At 33.6% G+C, this 24,823-nt stretch overlaps 3 protein-coding genes across 6 annotated transcripts; 2 read left to right on the top strand and 1 right to left on the bottom strand.

The window, feature by feature from the left end:
* Positions 1-1,925: 1,925 nt before the first annotated feature.
* LOC123709735 (protein chiffon-like) lies at positions 1,926-9,099 on the top strand. 2 transcript variants are annotated; one of them, XM_045661260.1, is made up of 7 exons: positions 1,926-2,155; positions 2,230-2,315; positions 4,248-4,433; positions 4,955-5,058; positions 5,133-5,264; positions 5,361-6,487; positions 6,825-9,099. In XM_045661260.1, exons 1-7 carry the CDS (start codon positions 2,116-2,118, stop codon positions 7,865-7,867), a joined length of 2,718 nt encoding a protein of 905 aa, XP_045517216.1. In that variant the 5' UTR covers positions 1,926-2,115; the 3' UTR covers positions 7,868-9,099. The 2 variants fall into 2 exon arrangements, with proteins under 2 accessions (XP_045517216.1, XP_045517217.1); XM_045661261.1 differs by lacking the exons at positions 1,926-2,155; positions 2,230-2,315 and adding an exon at positions 2,649-3,070.
* Positions 9,100-9,512: 413 nt separating this feature from the next.
* LOC123709657 (acyl carrier protein, mitochondrial) lies at positions 9,513-10,651 on the bottom strand. 2 transcript variants are annotated; one of them, XM_045661134.1, is made up of 3 exons: positions 10,432-10,651; positions 9,985-10,095; positions 9,513-9,844 (listed from the first exon to the last, which is right to left on the bottom strand). In XM_045661134.1, exons 1-3 carry the CDS (start codon positions 10,597-10,599, stop codon positions 9,665-9,667), a joined length of 459 nt encoding a protein of 152 aa, XP_045517090.1. In that variant the 5' UTR covers positions 10,600-10,651; the 3' UTR covers positions 9,513-9,664. The 2 variants fall into 2 exon arrangements, with proteins under 2 accessions (XP_045517090.1, XP_045517089.1); XM_045661133.1 differs by lacking the exon at positions 9,985-10,095 and adding an exon at positions 10,131-10,244 and having other exon boundaries at positions 10,432-10,648.
* A 193-nt stretch (positions 10,652-10,844) lies between these two features.
* On the top strand, positions 10,845-24,290 carry LOC123709938 (protein HID1). Of its 2 annotated transcripts, XM_045661566.1 has the most exons (18): positions 10,845-10,989; positions 11,063-11,276; positions 11,399-11,544; positions 11,907-11,960; positions 12,419-12,618; positions 12,996-13,137; positions 13,712-13,783; positions 14,557-14,751; positions 15,364-15,454; positions 16,657-16,887; positions 18,525-18,689; positions 19,197-19,335; positions 19,683-19,786; positions 20,572-20,708; positions 21,201-21,349; positions 21,664-21,822; positions 22,213-22,291; positions 22,923-24,290. In XM_045661566.1, exons 1-17 carry the CDS (start codon positions 10,924-10,926, stop codon positions 22,274-22,276), a joined length of 2,328 nt encoding a protein of 775 aa, XP_045517522.1. In that variant the 5' UTR covers positions 10,845-10,923; the 3' UTR covers positions 22,277-22,291; positions 22,923-24,290. The 2 variants fall into 2 exon arrangements, with proteins under 2 accessions (XP_045517522.1, XP_045517521.1); XM_045661565.1 differs by lacking the exon at positions 22,923-24,290 and having other exon boundaries at positions 22,213-22,592.
* The last annotated feature ends 533 nt before the right edge of the window (positions 24,291-24,823 follow it).

Here is a 24,823-nt window from a genome sequence, read left to right on the forward strand (position 1 = left end):
CAAATACAAGAATTATTAGATAAGTTTACAAAAATGGAATTATATATATAATGCTGCCCATTGAAAATAGGAAGTAATCTTTATTGTTTATCATTTGAGTACTCTACGTAGTTGGTCCCAAAGTTCTATCACTGGCACATTATTTTTAAATTTCGAACATGATCTTATAAAAAAATTATTAAATTTAAAAATTAAATAATATTGCATTCTATTTTTGATCGTTTGACTATTACTACATGTTCCGTTTCCGATGTATTATCTTCTTCCATAATCGATAATGATATTAAGTGTAATATGTTCTCATGTGTAGTTTTCAAACCTTTCATTAAAAACTGGCATAAAGTTGAAACTATTGCCATAATATACAAAATATATATATTATGTTTAACGATTGTTTTAACAAAAAGAAATCACTTTCCGTAATTTTTCACGATGGAGTACAGATTAAAAGAAAACCGAATAGCTTTTATTGCGTTGCACCGCTGTGGGAACTCACCGAGTACCATTTTCAAGTTGTTCAAAAATTTGAATATTACGCTTAGTTTTGTGTACCTATTGATAGGTACAATGAAGTCTCCAGTATTGACGACAAGAAAAGAACTGGCCGGCCACGCTCCGCAAGAACACCAGCAATAATCAAAGCTATCAAGGCCCGGAAAACAAGAAATCCTGTCCGAAAACAGAAGTTGATGGCTTTGCAGATGCGCGTCGTAGGAAAACAGTAAAAAAGATTTTGAATGAAGATCTACGTATCTGGTTTACGAACATACAAAAAAAAAAGAGTGGGCACTTATTGAGTGACCACTCCGTCAGTCCGGACCTTAATCCTTTGGATTATAAAAAAAGTCTTAGAGAAGAAAATCCCATACAAAATTTGGAGAGCCTATAGTCATCTTTAAACAAAGCAGTCACTGAAATCGACATGAATATGGAGCACCGTCGTCTATCGCAGCATGCGTGCTGTATGAGACGACTGGCCGCGGTGCTTAAGGGCCTGTATTAAAAATAATACAGGCCCTTAAGCGCCGCTATTTATTTATTCTATTCTTTAATTAATGTACTATAAATTGATATATCACTCATTAAAAACTAATCAGTGCTTTTTTTAAATCATTATTTCCATTTTGACAGAATTTTGGGACCGACTACGTAATTGTCTGACTTCCGTAAGAATTAGGCCGTCGTGTAGACAAAAACAAAAAAATAGTAAAATGAAATCGGTTCCGCTACTAAAAAAAATTTAAAAGGCGGGTAAAATCTTGCAATTCAAACAATTTATGTCTATAAAATGTTAAAGATTTTAAACGCTTATAGATTGACCCAAATTTTATCTTTCGGGAATATGGGTCATTTAAATTCAATAGTGGATAAACGATACATACGTTATCATTTTAGGTATATGCATTTTGTGCGTCAGCAGTCCGCAAGCCTACCTATAAGTATATAGGCTAGCATTGAACGAGTAATCAATAGTCCGCGTATGTATTATCTCGTTGAACCGGGTTTCAGTAACGTTTCATAAACTGTTATTTATGTAACTGATTTTTTTTGTTTTCATCTTATTTACTGTAACTAACAAGAAAACCTAAATACATCAAACAACAAGCCTTTTATAAAAAGCTAGATATCTTACACATTTTATTCGTTTTTCTGGTCTATGGTTTCATTTTTCTATTGTGAATCTTGCATTAAAACTAAAAAAATCACTTTGAAATTCTTTAAATTAAAATAACGCACGAAAATATAATTACGGCTTTTCTACTATTATAGTATTAATATGCGTTATTAAGCATAGTAATATTATAATTATTTATTATTAAAATAGATATCGATTTTCTTATTGATTGTCTGTCGTAGATCATTGAGTATCTGTCAGAATGTATAACACAACAGCTGGCACTGACGTTTCAAACAGATATCAATTTTCAGGGGTCGTAGAAACAAGGGTCAAATTGAAATAAATGTGGTTTAAATCTCACTTAATATTCTGGTCAATTAGATTTACAATCTAATGGAAACTTAAGTATGTCTTACAAGTGGAGAATGTCGTAAATTTGGCAACCTAGGAGTAGTCAACGTATTCGTTAAGTGACAAAATTATTATACAATAACACGATGGTTTCGACGGCGCTGCTTCAAGAAAAGTATAACAAAAGTGCGTAAAGCCGTGTCTCATCATGATATTTTCCGTCAGAAAAACAAGATTAAAAGGTTTCCTTATTGTTACAGTTAGAAATAACTTCTGTTTTTATCTGGATATACAAGAATCGGCTATGTGTCGATCACTCTCCCGCAGATTACAGGATATGGGTTTAGTAAGTAATAGTAAAATGTTTTTTCCCGCCATAATAATATGCTTTTACTTGTGTTTAAAATTTTCAACGAAATATTGTGAATCTATTGAATTTGGTTATACGTAGAGATTTATAATTACGTATTATGCGAATAATTAGGAACGTCGTTATTTGTTTCTATGTAGCAAGTGATCTCTGCAATATGTAAGTTGGTATCGTTAAAAACGTTTCTTTTTTAAAATATTGCAAAGGAATTTCGTTGCTTTTATATATTTCTACAACCTTATTTTTATTTATATATTAGTATTTGTAATGTATATCACCGAAGCAAATTTTTGCCAAAGAAAAATTGAACACAGATTTATTTTCACGAAACAGTCGTACATTTATTAATGTGTTATTCGGGTAACGGAACGTATTTATAAATAAGCCAATAGAATGCTATTCCCTTTCCAAAGCGTACTAGTACGGCAGCGCCACAAGCGATCTAAATGAAAACTACAGCACATAATCTCCATCTTGTATGACAGATTTGTGTTTGTTATTACTTTTTCGTTTCTACTCCAAAAATGAAGATAAATAAAACTTAAAAGTATTTATAACTTAAATTGATACATCAAGGAATGTAAAAAACATTTAGTGAGATGAATGTTTCGTCTGTGTGTTGTGAATTTATGTAATTCAAGCTGTGACGAAGTGTCCTGTCTCAGTGATTGGTATATAGTTACTTATTTTTGTGATAAGCGGAGCGCGGGGGCCTCGCGGGCGACTTTTGTGTGAGTATACGCCGCCTTAATTAACTGTATATACGATTTTACATTTTATATCAATTAGATCTGGTCAGAAATTAATTGTAAATAGAGGTGCTTTAGCGGCTAGTTACGCGCGCGTACCTTACGTTCGATTTTAGGTCATCTTTTGTATGGACGCGTTTAAGCGGCTGTTGCAGAAATGCAACGGGCCGAGGCCGCGCGTCGCGCTCGATCATGCCGAGCTACTTTGCAACATATTCATATAAAAGCTGTTTGAAATGTAGTTTTCTTTGGCTAACGCGTGTGTATACTTAATTTTTGACAGTTGATATTACTTTATCACTTCAAGACGATTTAGTTCTTATATTGTTTTGACAAGGATGAGATTGGCGTGGCAAAGATATTTTGTTATTTTTTGCGCGGGACGTTTGGCGCGATTCTCATTTCACGTAGCTTTGCTTTGGCGTCAAATTCGCTTTGCATTTCAAGGAAAACTCCTAAGAGTGCGTGCGGACTGGTATGGCTTAGAAATAATCGGCCACTTAAGCGCCACGAGTCCACGACACGTAATTCGCGTATTGTTTTGATCAACTCACCTTGTGATAAAAAACCGGCGTCAGCTATATCCTAGCTATCAGCCTAAGTTTTTGCAAATTGCAACCTATCATTTTACCTACCTACAAAAAATATATAACCAAGCAAATTGGCATTCTGATGATTTTACCTACTCAGAATACCTACCGCATGTAGGTAAATAATATTTAGCTCTTAACATAAAATATTACCACTATTAAACTAAGTATAAAAATAATGTGTATACAGTAATTTATAATACAGGTAAACAAATTTAAAATTCCTATATCAACACAGTTAGAACAATAATAAAAATAATGTGAATTTTTAATAAAGATATACAAATTAACAATACAATATCAACACAAGTAGTATTTATTATAGACTTACAAAAATATAATGTACATATTGTTTAGACATACTATTACATTTTTTTTATATAGAACAGATGGCAAATGCATAGGAGGCTCATTGGATGTTAAGTGATACTGCTGCTCATGGACACTGGAACTGTCGGGAGGCTTGCATGTGTGGTGCAGGATAACTTTCTACAGCACAGTACAGAGGGATCACAATATGCTGTATATAACTGATATATAACAATAAGCTGTTCCCTTTTTTAATACAGCATCAGGAAGTATTTCTGACTCCTCGTGTGACACATGTAATATTGGACCACAAAAAAAGCACTGCCGCATCGAGATGGCCGCGGCGTGAGGGCCGTGCTCGCGTCGATGCGATGCTTGAGAGACTGCGTGCACATTCGCCACCTAAACCAGTGAACCATAACTACATAGAACTAACAGTGCAGAAGGTGAATATGAAAATGTATTAGCTTTGCGGTGACCAATATTATATGTCCATAAAGTAGTCTGTTTTTCTGATCAACTACTTCACTGATTTATTACTGTCACTTATAAACTATAGTCAAAAGAAGTTCTTGTGTATGTATTGTTTGATCAGTCATATTCTTGTTAAGCTTTTTATTGACAATATTTTGTTTTAAGATCACAGAATGTACATGTTGTCCTTAATAATAATAATATTCTATATTAATGGCAAAGGTTTCTTACTTTATTATCTTACAAAAGTTCACTTAATATTGCATGTGATATGATACTCTTCTTTTCTAGCTAAGTTCCTATTATTATTTATACTGGTTATCATTGCTTACCCAGAGTTGTTGTAAGATAGCATCTCGTAAAAATTGTTCTGCTCAGAAGAACCTTATATCTTGCTAGGTATAGATTCACTTGAGAATTGTGTATGGGTAAGGGATGATACTATATCTTTATAATAATTATATATCCTTACAATATATTTATCATCTTTCAGGCTATAAATCTATTGGATAAACTATATGATACATTCTTCACTCAACGTAAAGCACACATCAACTACTTCAGTAAACATTTTATCAAGATTGAATTTTTGGACAAGTATGGACCGCTATTATATAATTAAACTTTTTATTGGTAATAATGTAATTAAAATAATTTCGTTTTTTTTTCAGTTTGTACAGACCTGTATACAAGGAATTCGATGAGTGGCCTCAAATCTCACTAGAACCAGATCCTGCAAAGGAAAAGAAAAAGTTGCCTGAAAATATTGTCGAAATTCCCACCAACAACAATATTGGTTCAAAGTATGTTAAGCAATTTGATAATTTATTTTATTTCATCAATATAATCAACCATATTATATGGTTATTTTCTCTTTATCTGTAACTTAAATATTTCAGAATGACAAGAAAAAGCAGACCTCGTATCAAAGAAAGAGAAATAAAAGAGGAAAAGGGTGGCTATTGTGAAATGTGTAATGTGGACTATGCTGATGCTACCCTACATAGAAGATCTCCACATCACTTGGCCTTTGTGAGGGATCATGCCAATTTCTTATCCTTAGACTCACTTATTACATCAGGAACAGATGTCAATACTTTTCTAGACAAAGCAACACCAGTAAATGGTGAAAGAAGATCCCTGAGAAAATTATGTAATGGTGAAGCAGAACCAAAGAATAGGCGATCAAAAAGGTCACAATCACCAGACACAGTCAATGGTAATGTAAGCCCAAAACGAAATGGTGGTCTTGAAGAAGAAAAGAAACGTAATACAAGATGTAGTAAGAAAACTAGTGAATCCACCCAATCTGAAGATCGACAGTACTATAAAGTTGTTGGAGTAAGCACTAAGTTAAGATCAAGTGGAGGTTTCACAAAGAAAAGAGAAGTACCACCCTGCAATGGAACAAAGCCATTGGTGGTAAAAATTAGGAAAGTGCGCCGGTCTGAATTATCAGTACTAAGTGATGAAGCAGAACAGTTTATGTTTCCTAAAAGAGCCAGTTCAACCAGTTCCACTTCATCAGATGAAGAGCCTGTGGTTCCAGCAAAGACTAGAAAGAAGACCTCACCCCAACAACCACCTCCTGAGAGGCAGAGATTAGCAAGACCTGTGGCATTAAAGGAAGAATCTTCAGAGGAAGATATATGGCCCGAGGATAATAGAAAAAAACGACGTGGGCCTCCAGTTGTAAAACGAGGGAGACGGAAATATGTGCGACAGCCACCTAGTAAACCACCGGAACCCCAAGAACCAGATCCACCACCGATTAAAATAGAAACTCCATTAGAACCAGAACCACCTCCACAACCTGAGCCGGCTGTTGAGCCAGAAGTAAGTCCTTTACGAGAGGAACCAGTAGAGAGGTGTATGAAATGGGAAGATGGTAGATTAAAATATACACCAGCAGTGGAACAGCTTGAGTTTGCATTTGAATCTGTACCCCACAGTGAGCCATGGTTTAGTACTTTTAAGCGGCAAGATCAGGACAAGGTTGTTGCTAAGAATGTGCCTCAGTTTTTTGGTAATTATGAGTTTTATATAACTAGTAAAGACTACTAATATTCCATTCTGTTGGAATTGTAATCAGATGCATAAAGAGGTTTTACACTGTTCAATACATTTGATTCTTCGAACTGATGATGGCTTCACATTCAGTTTTCATTATAAAATAACCAGTCATAATAACAAAGGGAATAGTTTCATTATGTATTAATTAAAATCAAATGATTGTTAGTATGTGTTGTTGGATTAAGTTATCTATTATACTGTAATTAGGCTGCTACAAAACTTATATTTCTTTTAAATCTAGTTTCTATGAGACTCCAAAATAAATATTAATTTTATTTATTTCTTTGCAGCACTTTATTCAAAATCGCCAAAGTTACCCTATGAAATTGGTCAGTTACCACCACTTAAACCAAATTGCTGTCCCTTGAGTGACTTGGTAAAAAGAGAAGGAAAAGAAAAACCTGGACCCTCGCGTGCTTATGGGACTAGAGGTATGAAGAAGCAAAGAATGAGAAAACGAACAGCAGCTATATTGGCTATGGAGAGCCATCCACGCAAATCACCTAGAGAACATGCTTCAACATTAGCTATTTTAGGCTCTGCTGGTTTGTTACATCGCAGCAAAAATGTAGATGATGCTAAATCTACAGCTTCTGAAGATACATTAAGTGAAACACTCTCTAAACCTGAACCTGTTCTTACTGAAACTCAAGAAACTTCAGAAAGACTGCAACAATTTTTATCTGAGGTTTTTGAAGATGAATCCGATTATGATGTCTCGGAAGATGTTATGGAGAATGACATCTCTGTGATTACATCAAAAGAAATTCCAGACTTCTCTAGTTTAGTATCTGAATGTGAAAAATGTGATCTTATTAGTAATGAAATAAAACAGGATACAGTAAAAACCAGAGAAAGACGGGGCAAATTTAAGAAAAAGAACAGAACCGGCTGGCCTTCAAAGAAAAATAAAAAGAAATCCTCTAGAAATAGCAGCATTGATGACAAAGTTGACAGTTTGGACCGTTCCTCAGTAGACCTCGAAACTCTCAGTGAAGCTGATGAAAATAAGTCTGAAAGTGAAGAAAATGTAAAGGAAACTAAGATAGATGAGCTTGAGTTACCATGTCCTATGGATATTGATAATAGGTCTAATGATAACAGTGTATTAGAAAATGACAAAAGTATACATGAAAATAAAGATGGCCTATCACCAAATTCTGAAAAAAGAACATCATCAGATAGTGAGGAGAAAGTAGAAATTAAGAGAAAAACGCGTGCATTACAGGGCTTGTGTGATTGGCTGCCTGTTGTAAGAGTAGCAAGGGTTGACCCAAATGCAACTCGAAGACTAAGATCTGCTGGTAGAGTCCGATCGAGCAAGCTGAGATAGCATTATCTGCAAACTAGATTGGGCTAAACTCTAAAGACAAGGACAATTGTGTTTTAGATGTTTCAAACCATTTCATTCTTGAACAAGTGTGATGCAATTGATTGGTAAAACAAAAAAATGGGTCACATTTTACACCTCATCAAAATTTATTTAACAAGGCAACCTTGTAATGTCAGGCATTATACTTTTTTGTACTATAAATTGCAAGTTAGTACTGCACAATTGCTTAACTTTATACTAACTCTACTCTGATTACATATTTTAATTGTGACAATAGAAGGTAATTTTATGATTTCCACTAATTAACCATTATTACTAGTACCATTCATTCTAAAGAGATCTGAACATTGTTGCAATGTTACAGTGAATCCTTTTTATTTAAAACACGGGATGTTACGCAAAAAATAGAATTTTTCAATTTTTTTTCTAAGACTTAAAATATAATAATTAGAAATATTATAGGGGCTATTTCATTTTCATAACTGAATTTGATTCACATATAAATGTCTGTATTGATTTGTTTGCTTAAATTAATGTATTGAGCAGGTTATGTCACTGAAGCTAAGCCTGACAGGTGTCAAATGTGATCGGTATTTTTTAAAATTGTGATTGTAATAATATTTTTTTACTCAAAAAGTGGGATCTACCAATTATTTGCCTCATACTTTAACAAGTACAAAGTCTAATTCACTAAAACATTTAACGATTGTGTAGACTATGAGTGTGAGCTACACATTTTGATCTCTGACATATCTGCTGTAACAACATTTTAAAATTCGCTGGGTTATTTTATACCTCATTAAAATATGCTAAATTAAGAACAAAACAATATAAGATTGCTGGTAATAATTTACACTAACAAAATTTTTGTTATACCCATAACCTATGTTATGTAGATATGTCTAATTCCTATCAGACTTTTTGAGTATTTGGCCATTTTACATCCTGAAGCATTCCATTAACATCTAAAACTAAAAATATCCTATATAATTTATTTAAATGGATAATTTATTTTGTATGTTTCAGTATCAGAATGTTTATTTAGTTTGAGAGATTCAGTATTTATGAATGAGGCTGATTGCAGTCATGTAAATAATTTGTATAGATTGTACTTGTATAGATTTTGTTATTTAGTTATTGTATGAAGAGTGGCGAAGCGAGCTTACTCTATACATAAATGTTTTCATATGCTTAAAAGTTTCTTTTTTTAATGAAGTTGTTTACTGTCAGTTTATCAGTAAAGTTGTAAAATAAAAGAAATAACTAATACAATAATCTCATTATTTTAGCTATTGCAAATTCTAATGCCAACCTGAAACCCAGTTACTTAGTCCTATAGCAGTTAAAACCACTTAAGTGTTTTTGGTAATGCACTATGTGTATTTTACTGTTCTGAAGACTGGGTCCTTTGATTCTCAGTACAAACACAAATTGGCTTCATGGATTATGGCAAATCTGTGTTGTACATACTGTATGTAAAATGAGTGGTGTGATGATAATGAAGTTAAAATATTCAATTTATTACTAACAAATGGAGCTGTATTTTCCAAGATTCACACATATTTTTTTAAATGATGAAATATTAATATATAATTCACTTGTGTGCCAGGTTATTATAATTATTCATAAATAAAAAGGCCAATGATCTACTCTAACAGGCATATAATGAAATATAAACAATGTACATTTTTACATCTCTTGATGTTCAGACATTCAGTGCTTGTTTTTTTAAAATTAAAACAAATCTAGGTACTATGCTGAATTGTAGACCAAATCAAAATTTCAAGATCTAAAAATTTATTCAAATATGTCTTCTTTATCGCAAATATATTGAACTATGTCTTTAGGTTTTAGGAGTCTCTCCGCATCTCCATCAGGGATTTCAAAGCCAAATTCGTCTTCCATTGCCATAATAACTTCTACATGGTCAAGTGAATCAAGACCTAAGTCTTGAATAAAATGTGATTCCAAGGAAAGCTAAAAGAGAAAAATATGTTATTAAAAACAATTGTTTAAAAAAAAATGTTGTGTAGTGACAATCAGCTAGGCCTCATTATTAAATTAATATTTATTTAGTATACAGAATGCAGGCTCAATGAAAAGTCAGAATTATCTACCTTCTCAGGATTAACTTTATCAAAAAGTTGTAGAACTAGAAGCACTCTACTTTTAATAATATCAATGGTTAGTGGAGGGCCATGGCTGTAGTTGCGCACGAATTGCGGCTTCTGAAACAAAGTGGAAAAAAAATGTAAATAGATACCTGCACACTAGTTAGTTTGTCGTAAGCCTTGCACACTTTGATCACTCGGTCTGCTATGTCCTGAGGTGTGACCTTACGCACGGGCCCTGTGGCATATTGACGGGAACGTGATACCTAAACATTTCAGGAGTTCTATAGGCACAAGTTATGCAATAATTGAAAAGAGGTTATAAATCCATAGTTATTTTTATGAGCTGCTTAAGAAGCTTATACCTAATATAAGCGTTTTACACGATAAGAGTATCATTTAACTTTATTTCAAATTAATCATAATGCCTCACACAAAAGATAAAGAACTTACCCCATTCTGTAAGTCAGAAGTATTGTATAGATTTGCGATAGTTTTTACCGTGTGATATTTTTGTTGCAAAGCTACTGTGAACAGCCGGCACGCCACCGGAGTTTTAATTGTGGTGGATTTTCGCAATAATCCACTAAAAGCACTTCGAATAAGACTTGCTGCAGCCATTTTCGGGCTCAATATTTTCTAACAGACAAGAGAATTTAAGAGCAACACAAATGTCAATAGCAGCTTGCCATAGGATATAGCAGAAATCTAGAATCATAGGATATAGCAATATCTTCGTAACCTACGTAAATTAAACATTTTCTGTTAATTCGATTACCTACATAGAAATCTGCAGTCATTGTCAAACAGAATCTGTCAATACCGTCAGTTTGAAGTTTATATTTTTTAATTTGAAATTCCTATTTGGTTTGTTTTGTGTAGACGTAGGTGGAAAATGTACTCAAGTTGATAATCATATAGAAAATAGAAAATTTATGTAAAAAAATGGGTAATGCTGACACAAAACTCAACTTCCGGAAAGCGGTAGTGCAACTAACATCAAAAAACCAAGTAAAAACATGTGATAAACAAATGTATCTTGCGTGTCGTAGTTTCTATATATCGATTTTAATTATTATTCTAGCCTATTGACGCAGCAGATGATAATTTCTGGGATCAATTTTGGTCCGAAACTGTAACCAATGTGCAAGATGTTTTTGCTTTGGTACCTGGAGCAGAGATCCGAGCCCTCCGCGAAGAATCACCTAATAATCTTGCCACCCTTGTTTACAAAGCCGTGGAAAAATTGGTTAAGATTGTGGATAACAGTTGTCGAACACAACGAGAACAACAGACTGGTAAATAGTGGATTGCAAATATGTTTTTTTAAAAATAAATGTTGCTTATCACATGTTTTTTAAAAAGTAAAATGAAATGTAATTTATGTACAGAGATTCAACAGATTTTAATATATTTTTAGCTCTGAACTGTGCTAGACTGCTTACTCGTGTACTGCCATATATGCTAGAAGAACCTGAATGGCATAGCTTCTTTTGGTCTTCACTCCCAGCTGCTACTGAAAATGAGTCAGTGCCCCTTGCACAGTCACTTATTAATGCTATGTGTGTAAGTAAAGATTAATAATAATATCCACATCAATAATTGTAACAAAAATATGGATCATCAATTAGGTTTTATGTTCAATATAGATTTGAACCAAGATAATTTTTGGTAAATAAAAGACTGCTATTGGATTTATGGAGATGTAACAACAATCAGACAACCCATCATTTATCCAATAAAAATTAATTTCTTTGTAAAATGCACCTTATCATAAACCTATTAGGATGTTAGTGTGATTCACAGTAATTTTATTTACATAATAATAACTTGTTAAATTGTTCATGGAATATATTGTTATGATTGTATATTACATTAAAAGATTAAAATGTTTTACAATGTACGAGGAAATGATTAATTCATTACAGGATCTCCTCTTTTGTCCTGACTTCACTGTGACTAGTTCGAAGAGGTCTGGCCCAGTAAGTATTAAAATTTTAAAGTATGTAAAAGAATTTCATACTATTTGTATAGACTTGTTGTATGCAATAAAACAATTGTTAATATGACATTGACATACAATTTAAGAAGTAGCTTTATATCAAATTCCATTTTAATAATATAGCTTTATAGCATTTTACCTAATCAGGTGACATGCCTGGTTGAAGTGACAGATGAAACAGGCCTATGCCCACGTCTTATGTATGTGTTAGTTACTTATAAAGTACTCTCATCTAGATTACATCATCTTTGGTTAAACAATGTCTTTGTAGCTTGAAATTGTTGGAAATTTTGTCAGGGTTTTAGAAAATTATACTTTCATTATTTAATCAACCATATTTATTATTACTACATTACGTTAAATTAAAAGAGATTTACACTTTGAACCTTAATCATGTATTTCATGATAATAATTCATGAATAAACGTTATTATATTAGGAACGGGCTGAAGAATTATCGTCTCTAGACAGCTGTGAGTATATTTGGGCTGGCGGAGTTGGATTTGCCCGAAGTCCGGCTCATTGCGCCCAACACGAGGCCAATAGAACAGAACTATTGCGGCTATTACTGACTTGCTTTAGCGAAACAATATATAGGCCCCCTCAACAAGCTGCTACTCATCATAATAAGTGGATCGCGTGAGTCACATTCCATTTTAATAATGGTAACCATGGTTATGAATAAAGTCATATAGTCATTTTGTATTGCCTTTTTGTTTTACCATCAACAATGTCTATAGTTCTGAAAGAAACTTTTTCTGAAGAAACTGCTTCTTTTTAATAAGCAAAAGTTACCTCGTTTTCGATTTTACATTTACGTTTTGTCCAAACGTTAATAGAAATATCGTTCAATATATTCATTTTAACTATACATTGCATTTAAATTTCACTATTTACCCGATGTTAAGTAAAACTGACTCCCTTGGACACACTAAAGAACTCCCAAGTGCGTCGCCAGCCTAATTGGTACGTTGTTTATCACTATTTCTTTTGAAATGAATTAAGATTGTTTTCAGCTACCTAACGAGTCCAGACAACCGTCATGCCTTGCCTCTATTCACATCGTTACTGAACACGGTCTGCTCTTACGACCCTGTGGGTTTGGGTGTGCCATACAACCATTTGTTGTTCGCTGACACCCTCGAACCACTTGTTGAGGTACGTCTTGTAAATTAAACTTTGATAAAATTCATAATACTCTTAAAGGAAAATCTGTTTTAGGTGCTTTATGATGAGTTTATTGTTTATGTTAAAATAAAAAGTAAAATAAGTGAACATAGTCAATTTACTAATTTTAAATAATTTTTAGCTTTTTTTTCTGTTTCTGAATCTGTTTTTTCTTTAAGCTCGTCTTTGGACCACATTTCGTCATTTTGATTTGTACAATCAATATTGTACACATATTATTATTATTTGAATAATACAAATGATTTAGTAGAATGTCTGTCACATAAATCAATTACAATTTAAAAAATAAAGTTTTTGGTTAACTTTTTGTTTGTACAAAAATTTAAGTTTTACTTGGAATTGGGAGAAATGCGCCATCTTTTCTTAACTTGCCGCCATTGCACAGAACATTTTTCAACACGTTCAAATTTAATAGTTATGAACGGCACAGATTGCTAAAAATTTCCTTTTTTTTAATTGCCAGTATTTAAGGAATACATGACATATTAACCCCATCACGCGATTTCGACTCGACTTTGATTTATGTATTGTTTATGTGTTTTAGGTAGCTTTGCAAGTTTTAATCGTAACATTAGACCATGATACAAGCAATGTCGTCAGCGACGATTCGGATGAGGTGAGTTTAATATTGGCTATAAATCTGACTTATGAAATATACTTTGGGGGAGATTCCAACACGATCCTCTGGTCTGAATTAAGACTCTGATACATTTTTGACGTACGGGAGTCAGTCAGACTGCGTTAAAAAGACTTATTATTATTATTTAAATAATATATTTATTATGTGGAGAGCAGTGCTGGCCTAGGCTTCAGCGTCTTTGAGGTCGTAGGCTCGATTCCTGTGCACCGATGGACTTTCTTTCTATCAGTGCATTTAACATTCGCTCGAACGGTGAAGGAAACCGGTTTTGCCTTATAAACTCTACGGCGTGTGTCAAGCAAAGGAGGCTTATCACCTACTTGCCTAGTAGATTGACAAATGACTTAAAACTGATACAGAAATCTGAGGCCTAGACTTAAAAAGATCGTAGCGCCATTGAATTATTTATTTACTGAGGAGATTAACAAGAGTTAATATAAACGAAGTAATTGTTGTTTTTTTAACCGAAGCCGAGGCCTCAGCACCAGTCAGTCAACAGTTCACAGTATGTTCAATCTTGGGTCTTTTTATATTTATTTCATTTTAATTTGTTTTATTTTGTGTTTATGGGGTAGAAACCCAAAACCTCGGGATTATACAGGAGTCAACGGGACACGAAGTTAACAAATTGGGTTTTATGACTTTTTTAATTAGGATAAAAATAATTATTGTTTCGCCGGTAATCGAATCTGTATAAAGCATTATCTTAGTTATGGAAGCGATTTTACAGATAAAAATTGTTTATTCAGAGTCTTCCAGACAACCTCTTCATCAACTATCTATCCCGGATCCATCGCGATGAAGACTTCTCCCTGGTACTCCGTGGTGTGACCCGTCTCCTCAATAACCCTCTGCAGCAGACCTATCTCCCGAACTCGAGTAAAAAGGTAGCACTGCATCAGGAATTGTTGGTGTTGTTCTGGAAGATGTGTGATTATAATAAGGTAATATCTTTCATATTAAAATAACTCTAGTAAAATTTACTCAAGTTTTAACCTACATAACTATCTACCCTATATAACCTATGTAACTATACGTTACAAGCTTTTTTTAACCGCACAGACCGTGACTGGTAGGGTTGTGCGAAAAAAATATTAAATATTTAAAGGAGGCAAACAATACCGAAAGAGGAAGGAGGTCTCGCGAGGAATTGCGCCCCGGCTCGCCCATGAATATTGTAAATAAAAATATTACTGATGCAGCCGGTGCGTGAACTAGTGAGTTGAAAAAATGTGAGATAAAATGTCTCTGGACACTATGGCAGGGGATTAGAGCGTTACAAATTAACGTTCCTGTTGAAGTCAGTTGAAATTTAAAAAAAAGTCTTGTTCATAAAAATATAGTAAATAATATATATTATCTGTATTAAATAATTATGGCGTGCGGGTAAATTTTTATTTTTATATGCTTAACAAAAACTTCTAGTATTTTTTATTTCTTTTAATATTTATGCATTTATTTGTCATATATAGTTCAAACAATTTGTAACATATACCTTAGATATAGTATTGTGTATGATGTGGTAAACTTCAACACATATATACATTTGGTTCCAGAAATTCATGTACTACGTGTTAAAGAGTAGCGATGTCTTGGAAGTGTTGGTCCCGATACTGTACCATCTGAATGACTCACGCGCTGATCAATGTATGTATATATTTAATATATATTGAAATCATAATAATTTATACAATTTTTATGGCACTTGTTGGAACCAGCTGCCCAGTGAAGTATTTCCGAACCAATTCGACTAAAAGGCCGGCAACGCACTCGCGAGCCCTCTGGCATTGAGAGTGTCCATGGGAGGCGGTATCACTTAACATCATATGAGTCTCCTGCCCCTTTGCCCACATTTTTTTACATTACTATCAGTTGTTAAATTATGTTAAATTGATTCTAAATTTACATTTACTACAAGTTCGCAAGTCAAGGTAGAGCAGACAAGAAGAACTAACTGGCAAGAAAATCTCCGCCACTCTTCAAAAATATATATTGTTTACATTACTATCAGTTCTCAAATATTATTTTTTATAGATTAATTGTTGTCTGGAAGGGATCGCTCGAAATCGATTAGCCTATATCGATAAATTATCCTCCTTTTTATCTAATTATCTTAATTGTGTGTTTTATTATGTATTTCTTGCAACGTATTGTCAATAAATAAATATAAAGAATGCAATTTACACTTGCATTGTCCCCGAAGTCCTTGCGTTTTTTGCCTACTTGATAAGTTACCTTTTCGTAACTTGACCTGTGGCAGCAGGATCCGACTCGCCCATAAATATCATGAGGATATTTCCAGAGTAGTCGTCGCCCTGGCACGGCGGCACATGCACACCTAAGTAATTCATTGTTTCTCGCCGTCTGTCTGATCGCGTGCCTGACAGGCAATAAAGGGACGTATATATATATTAGGTAAAACAATGGTTCATACTTTGATTAATTAAATATAGTATATTTAAAAATATTCGAATTTATGTTACTCCCTTACAAAACGCCAATTTCATACGTAAGGATCTAATATATATTAAAAAAACTACTTGACCTGCGACCTTTATGACAAACAATTTGTGTGACTCAAAACTTCGCGATTAAAAAGAGTAGCGGAGAGTTTTTCGCCACTTACTTCTTCTTGTCTACCTTGACTTGCGAACTGGTAGTAAATGTAAATTTAGAATCTATTAACATCTTTTCTGTTGACGTTCATAAGTGTACTTTGTTACCTATATGAAAAAAGTTATTTTGAGTTTGAGTTTAACACTGGACAACTTTACCGGAGGAAATAATTATGCCACCGGGAATTGAATATCCGTGGTGATGGGTTAAAAAATAAAATATTTTTTCTTCAGCTCGCGTAGGACTCATGCACATTGGTGTATTCATACTTCTCCTTTTATCCGGAGAACGGAATTTTGGGGTCCGTTTGAACAAGCCCTACTCGGCCACTGTGCCAATGGACATTCCGGTGTTTACGGGCACTCACGCTGATCTCCTAGTCGTGGTGTTCCATAAGGTGGTGACCACGGGACACCAGAGGCTGCAGCCGTTGTTCGACTGTCTTTTGACTATACTTGTTAATGGTGAGTTATTAATGATTATTTGACGGATTAAAATGTTTAAATTTTGATTTATACCACTGTGGGAGTTAAAGAAGCGTCTCAATGAATTATTGAAAATATAACCAGGCATACAGGGTGTTCATAACCTTATTATAAGTCTCGTAACCATAAATAAAAAATAATAACAATAAAAGCTTAATGGAGTAAAAAATACATTTTTATACGACAGGTGACACAAAAAGTCGGATCGATAACGTAGCATGCTTGTAAATAATATGTTTTGGAGGACGAGAATTTAAGGTGATTATCAAGCTAACTCTTCAATTTCTTCTGGGGCAATATAATGAAAACTTCATAAAAGCTGAAAAGTTCGTAGGCTGACACATAGGTTAGGCGCTGCTGTTATTAAATTAAATTAATTCAGTCAGCCTTAACCTTCAAAAGACACGTTTATTAATTTGACAACTGTCGTATTACATAGTATGTTTGTTATATAGTATATTGAGTAAACTTTTGTTTGTTTAAAAAAATTGAATTTCGTGTGTTAAGAGCGCGCATTAGGCCAGCATATTTTTTTTGGATTCTTTTATATAATAGATCTTTGAGGGAGGAGTATACCTTGAATAGTTTTGGTTCGAATCAGGGAAGACCTCCTTCTCCTCCTCCATCGACTGGGAGAGGATTCCACAGCTCGCTAGTTCGCAAAAGATAGTGAGGGATTATTCCAAACAATTCTTCAGAAACGCAAAGAGACGTCTCTGCGTAGAGAGAGAGAGATCAAGACGATCAGTAATACGTTGGAGATTGACAACCCTTCGCTGAATTTGGTTAACAAGAAGAAGTTGGTATTTGGGAGCAGTGAAAAATTAATATTTTTAATTCAAGCATCACATACTTAAATAAAATTTCATCTACGAGTGATTTTGGTTAATGTTCTTTATAAAGCTGGCGAAATCTCTTTGGCGAAAAAAATACAATTGTCATACAATACAAAAAGTCAAGACTTGGCTTGGAACTATTGTTCGTAATTCATTTTTAGATATAGGTTCGGTCACGTGATTAAGCGAGAGAAATTTCTTGTTTATTTGTTTCTAGAATGACTACCACGTAATAAAATATTTTAAGTGAATTTTTAAAGCCAATTAACAGAATTATGTTATGTTATATTAACACGTGTGTCAAACCTGTGTGCCAACTTGTGTTAGGGAGAAAGGATTCATCATTCAGAAGAACAGCAAAGGTAGCAAATGTCACAACAAAAATTAGAAGGGCGGGAAACATGGCAAGAGAAACACGATAAAGGAGTAAGAAAGTACTAAACTGGTGTCAAGATACAAAAGACGTAAAAGAGGATATAGATAAGAACGAGTGGCACAGTGGGGACAGGAATGGCGGGATATTGACGAGGTCTTTGCCAAAAAAAGAAATTGATATAAATATTAATTAATTCATAGAATTCAATAGAATATATATAATATAAATATATAATAATAATAGAATATATAATAGAATTCATAACAGCCGGGACCTTTGATTTTGGTCAATATTGGTACGTTGTTCTAAACGGTTTTGACTGTATTATTAATAACAAAAATAATCTAAAATAGTTTTTTAAATCTTGTCAAATATCTTATTTAATTTATAAATAATTTGTCCAGTGTCGCCGTACCTCAAAACCCTGTCGATGGTGGCATCAACGAAGCTCCTGCATCTTCTAGAAGCATTCAGCACGCCATGGTTTCTCTTCTCTCAACCCCAGAACCACCACCTTGTATTCTTTCTACTCGAAATGTTTAATAACATGATACAGTATCAGTTTGATGGTAAGTTTCCGAACCAATTCGACTTAGGGTCCTCCAAGCAAAGAGCGTACCACTCGCAAGCCCTCTTGCATTGAGTGTCCATGGGCGTTATCACTTAACATTAGGTGAGCCTAAAAATAAGTTATATTTGTTAAGCATACGATATTTTTGTCAGCAAAAGTAAGCAAAGCTCTCAAAAATAATAGTACATAAACGTATTATTTATTGTAGGAATCCTAGAAAATGCATTTCGTTATCAGGCATAGACAATGTATGTTGTATAAAAAAGTAAATAATTACTGTTGACGGAATCACTAAAAAGGAAAATCAAAGATCCCCTCCCCCTTAAGGTGCTTACGTAATACTTGAACGGCCCCTTAGACAAAAAGTCGACGGCGACGGTCTATAATTTTATTTTAGCAATAAACAGATACAGAAATCTGAGGCCCAGACATAAAGGTGTATTTTTAATTAATTGAACACTTTGTATTGAAATCGAATATCTATAACTAATTTGATTGGTTTCAGGAAATTCAAATCTAGTCTACACGATAATCCGCAAGAGGGCGGTATTTCACAATTTAGCAAATTTACCTCACGAACACGCTTCCATCGCGAGGTCATTGGCCGCCGCCAACGCCAGAGATACTGACAAAGCCCTACCAAGGTATTCATTATTCATTTAAAACTAAATTAAAATATATGAACATCAGGTAAAAATAAAATAAGTAGTTAAAATTTCGTGATTGTCAATCTAATAGGCAAGTAGGTGACCAGGTAAAAGAACAATTGCTTCTAAATTTAGATTGAATGCCAGTTCTGAAATCAAGACCGGAAATGAATCACTTATTAAATCTATTTATAAAAACAAATACGACATATAAACTATTCGTTTGAAATGTATAATTTAAAAAAAACATTCAAAAGTTTAATTTATCCTAAAACAAAGACAATATTCAGTAATTTATGTAATGCAAAAATTTGTGTTTATGTAAAAAAACGATTTCCCTTAAGATCCCGCAGTGTGGAGTCAGTTGTGGAGCCTGCGATGGAAGGCTCTAGACCGGCGCAGCCTGCTGAACCTGGGACCCTAAATCCCACCCTACCGGATACACCAGGTAAGGTTTTAAATAAGTAAACAAACACACATGTCCTGCGATCTCTTTCTTGCAGGTGACCCGAAAAGAGAATTTACTTTTTTTCTACATAGAAGTGTCCTTTTTGTTGTAATTTTACATTTTTTTAAAAATAAGTACGGGAACTTTAAGAGAATATAGACTTGAGATGCTAAGTATGATTCGTGTATGTCAAATTCATAACGTTTTTGACATACAGCAGCCGTACCAAGGGCGTATAGATTTTTTTATATAAAATGGGAGGCAAACGGACAGGAGGCACACCTGATGTTATGTGATACCGCCGCCCATGGACACTCTCAATGCCAGAGGGCTCACGAGTGCGTTGCCGGCCTTTTAAGAATTTGTACGCTCTTTTCTTGAAGGAAGAATTGCTAAAATTGTCTTAAATATTTTTTCCAAACTTCTATTTCGTTACGTTTTAGGTATTTTTTTATTAATTAAACACGTATGGAAAGGAAAATTGAAATTTTCAAATCACCATTGGTCGAAACAAAATAAGACTTCACGTACAACAATTTTATTTAGAATAATTATTTGTATTTTTCCATGACTGTTATAAAGATGTAGATAATTAATGAAAAAACCTTTTTTGAACCTTTTCGTATATACATATTATGTATTCCATCTTTGGCTATATATTTAGTATAATTGCGTTTTTCTTATACATAACTAAGGATAACGAAATATATCATACGATGTTTTCATTTATGACATAATAGACAAATAATTGTTATGACAGATTAAATGTTTTTTTTTATATTTAGCGATAGCAACAATGACAGAGCGTGAATCTGCGCATCCACCTGCGCGTGAGCAGTTATTGCCTCGAAGGTCTGGAGATGGAGAGGATCGGACTGACACCGAGTCTGACAGGGAGGATGTCACGCGGACTGTTACCCATGTGAGTTCCTTATAAACATTATTTATCTATGTAAAGTGCAAAAACGTACTTTATAATATCTGTAACCAGCTGTTCATTGAAGTATATCCGAACCAGCTTGACTCAGGATCCTTTAAGACAAGAGCGTACCAATTCTTAAATGGCCGATAACGCACTTGCAACCCCTAAGGCATTGCGAGTGTCTTTGGTGTAGTGATAACCTTCGAAGGAGGTTTCCGAATTTTTTTTAAAATTTAAAATTGGATAAACATGAAATGTGAGGATGATGATTATGTTAGTGCGTTGCTGGCCTTAAAATGTTTTTGAAAAGGTTTATAATATATTTTTGATTCTGAATTAGTCGAAAAATCTTTTTTGTCACCTTTATCTCCGGAATCATAAGCTTTTTGCTGTAAAAAAGTGATGGAACTGATGATGAAGACAAATATGTTAAAAATTCCTCGTTTATCGCACTTTACCGGCTATAGTTTGTTAATATAAAAATGTTTGCAGCGGGATAGCCTCCGCGTGAACGATAAGCCAGAGGGCTGGAAGGCCAGCAGCGAGTGGGTATCGAGTTGGCGAGGAAGGCTGCCCTTGCAGACCATCATGAGACTTCTGCAAGTCCTGGTCCCACAGGTGGAGAAGATCTGCATTGACAAGTAAGGAGGTAGCTTCGTATCACGCGATACGGACTTTTCCTAGCGAAATTACTCTATACATAGACAATTAGTACGCCATACAGATATCAGAACACCAACCGTTGACGTTCGTGAGTCCAAGAAGTTTGGTGTGATCAGCAAGGCGAGACGATGCTTCATTCTTCACCTCTAGGCAGGAGCTTCTTAGTACGAGCTCCTTCCACTTGACTTTATACAACGAAGAGCGATACTAATCGTGAACGACCAATCCCTTCCCTTCTTCTTTCTACATTTACCATAGAGCGTGTTCAGAAGAGTTTTTCGATTTTTAACAGGGGTCTCACTGATGAGTCCGAAATCCTTCGGTTCCTCCAGCATGGGACGTTAGTGGGTCTCCTACCGGTACCACACCCGATTCTTATCCGGAAGTACCAGCCTAATGCTGGAACGGCTGCATGGTTCCGCACTTATATGTGGGGTGTGATATATATCAGGTAATTTTTTTTACTACATATGTGTGTGTTTTAACCGACTTTAAAAAGTTATTAGTGAGCTGTTGTTAAAATTGCACAATTATTGTGTATTTATTTGGGTTTCTGAGCATGTGTGAATTATGTGTGTTTGTTTGTCTAATTTCTTCGAAAGTCAAGAAATCGCTTTAGTAGTTTTTTAGTTTATCTACGCATTTTTAACTGACATGTATTTGACGTTGGTATATTGATTTTAGGTTTATATTTCAATATTTTATGATTTAAAAAAAAACAGTTTTAACCAAAATATTTCTGTCTCTTTCTAGCAGTGTAAACACAATTTGACAGATAGAGACGAAAGTACTTCACAAGTTTCTGTCAAATGGGTTGTAAACTTTTTAATATTTTTTTCAGGAATGTTGACCCACCAATCTGGTACGACACGGACGTCAAGCTTTTCGAAATTCAGCGAGTCTAATATTTATTGATTTAGGTAATATTTTTTTTCTTAGGTTTAAAATTTAAAAAAATATCGAACCATTTGATTGACATATAGTTTGAAAATAAATTTAATATATTTTATACCAGATTAAAAAGTTACTAAACTTTTCTAGAAGTATGTTTTAATAGAACCTTATAAAACTAAATCATGCAACACTTTAAAACTACTTTCATCTCTTTCTGTCAAATTGTGTTAACGTAAGAAAGAGACAAATTGAACATTTACTAGTTTTATTTAAATCATTCATTATTTAAGTACTTTAATATGTATTAAATTATGTAATTATATTCATTCAGACTTTTAATTTCATTGTACCGTTTGTTGTATTTGTTATTTAACATTATGTAACATTATTTCTTTATTCGTCAAGTATTTCATTATATTTTTAAATTGACATTAACACTTTAAATTTATCATAGTCGTAACAGTTAAATTGGAATACAAAAACTGAGTTTTGTAAAAGTAGTTCACAATTATATGACAGTCATTACAATTACAAAATGTAATTTTGTATTCATTTTTGATGAATTTTTATAAAGTTATTGTCGGTTCAGTTTTAGTCCGTTAACGATATTTATTATTTATACTGTATAGAAAGTTCAATCGTTTGCTATATTTACAGGTTATTGTATCGACGTAAACATTTACTACATTTTTAAAACGACCTCAACAAAAGGCACATTATGGAAATACATATACAGGGTGGCTGAAAATTCGTGGATCAAACGCAACATGGGGTCATTAGCTGCAAAAAATTGTTCTACATGAGGTCCTTAAACTCGACCCCTGCAGAGTTCTAATTTATTTTGCGTTTTCATAAGAAAAGTGACTTTTTTGACTAATTCTAAAAAAAACTAAAAATTTACAGCCTGTACCTTTTTTATACTATTCACTAGATTGGTACTGATGAGACCTTGCGTTAGACATAATATTTATGGTTGTTTATTGGGTGTATTGAAGATAATATTAAGTTTTACGAATTGAAAATTTCTCAAATCATAACTTCTTTTTTACTTCGGACCACACTGTTAAAAAACATACTTTTCCAAAAAGTTTGGTTCGGATCCCACGAATTTATTTTCTTAGAATCTTAATGAGAATTAGTAAAAAAAGAAAATTTTCTTTTAAAAACGCAAAATAAATAATAACACTACAGGGGTCAGGTTTAATGACCTCCTGTAGAACAATTTTTTTGCAGCTGATGACCTCATCTAACCCCTAGTTGCGTTTGATCCACGAACAGGATGAAAGAATTGTTGAAAAAATATATTTTTTTCATTTCAAAACAATTGATTAACGTCATATTACCGAGTCGACGGTACGGCATACAATAATGATTGATTTCTATGAAATTTCTCTATAATAATATATCATGATACGTCTTAATAACGTGATACTTTTTATAGTTTTGCTTGTGTGGCGTGACTTTTGAAATAGTCTCTAAACTGATAGGCCTAGCTAGTCTCTTAATTATGTGTTATATCTTTTATGAGTACATTCCAAGGAAGAATATTGCGACAGAATTGAAAACAGGCGGTTCGTTTTACATTCACCAGAATATGTATAATTTATTACAGACTATAAATGTATCTTTGTTGGATATTAGACCATATTTTCAAAGTTTCAAGCTCTTCGTGTCTTTTTGAGCAGAAGTGAAATGTTTTCGCTGTCTTACGAGTATTTATGTCAACGTGTGTAAGAGAGACAGCTATATTTTTTTATCTTTTTCTTCCAAGTCAGGTTTCCTTGTTAATGTTACCTTGTATGTGTAGGCATAGATTATTTTTTTAGGGCATGTGTGATGTCTATCTTTGTCCTGCATTATACAAAAGAAAGAGAGAGAGAGAGTATTGGTTAATCCTAGTAGATATTGTTTCGTGGACTATGTTTTGTGATACTTTTCATCTGCCTATAGATTATACCAAAATGCATTTCATTTTACGTAAATAATTTCGAATTATAATGTTAGATTTATCTATTTATTTTACTATATCACTAATGTACTTAATGTTATAAATAAAAACGTGAGCTTTATTTTGTTTTATTGTATTTCAATAGGAACATGAAAAAATTGGGTTGAAAAAAATGCTGTTTATCGTTGATCATTTTCTGGTATAGCAACCTCCACCACTTTCGTCGCCAGCCCAACCTGACCCTGTACCTTTTAACTCCAGCTATCATTATTTCGGTGGTAATATACCCTAGGTTTTCCTGATTATGCACATGCGTTACCAAGCCACAAAGGTTATAAATACTATATTCTAAAAGGAAATTAAGAAAATCACTTCTCGTGAAACAAATTAAACATTTTATAGTTTTTCGTTCCTTTCAAACGGTGTAGGTCATCCATTATAATTTTACTTTTAAAATCTAGCAGCGCTACAACTCTGTGTGGTTTATAAGCACATTATTTTCTTTTCTCCTAATTGATTTTTTTAGCAGAAAATTGATGAACGTGAACATATCAGGCCCTAACCGCTGATTTACACTTATATAATACGAGCCCCGATGCAAAATAGTTTG

This window comes from Pieris brassicae, chromosome 5 (genome assembly GCF_905147105.1).
Source record: "Pieris brassicae chromosome 5, ilPieBrab1.1, whole genome shotgun sequence".
NCBI lineage: Eukaryota > Metazoa > Arthropoda > Insecta > Lepidoptera > Pieridae > Pieris > Pieris brassicae.

Coding starts and splice junctions, on each gene's coding strand:
- LOC123709735 (XM_045661260.1), top strand. CDS start 2,116: ATGGTTTCGACGGCGCTGCTTCAAGAAAAGTATAACAAAA. Junction 2,316..4,247: donor GATTACAGGATATGGGTTTA/GTAAGTAATAGT, acceptor TTTTTAATACAG/CATCAGGAAGTATTTCTGAC. Junction 4,434..4,954: donor TAGAACTAACAGTGCAGAAG/GTGAATATGAAA, acceptor ATCATCTTTCAG/GCTATAAATCTATTGGATAA.
- LOC123709938 (XM_045661566.1), top strand. CDS start 10,924: ATGGGTAATGCTGACACAAAACTCAACTTCCGGAAAGCGGTAGTGCAA. Junction 13,138..13,711: donor CCCTCGAACCACTTGTTGAG/GTACGTCTTGTA, acceptor TATGTGTTTTAG/GTAGCTTTGCAAGTTTTAAT. Junction 21,350..21,663: donor GAGAAGATCTGCATTGACAA/GTAAGGAGGTAG, acceptor GATTTTTAACAG/GGGTCTCACTGATGAGTCCG.
- LOC123709657 (XM_045661133.1), bottom strand. CDS start 10,599: ATGGCTGCAGCAAGTCTTATTCGAAGTGCTTTTAGTGGATTATTGCGA. Junction 10,245..10,431: donor CTTCTGACTTACAGAATGGG/GTAAGTTCTTTA, acceptor TGAAATGTTTAG/GTATCACGTTCCCGTCAATA. Junction 9,845..10,130: donor ACAAACTAACTAGTGTGCAG/GTATCTATTTAC, acceptor TTTCTCTTTTAG/CTTTCCTTGGAATCACATTT.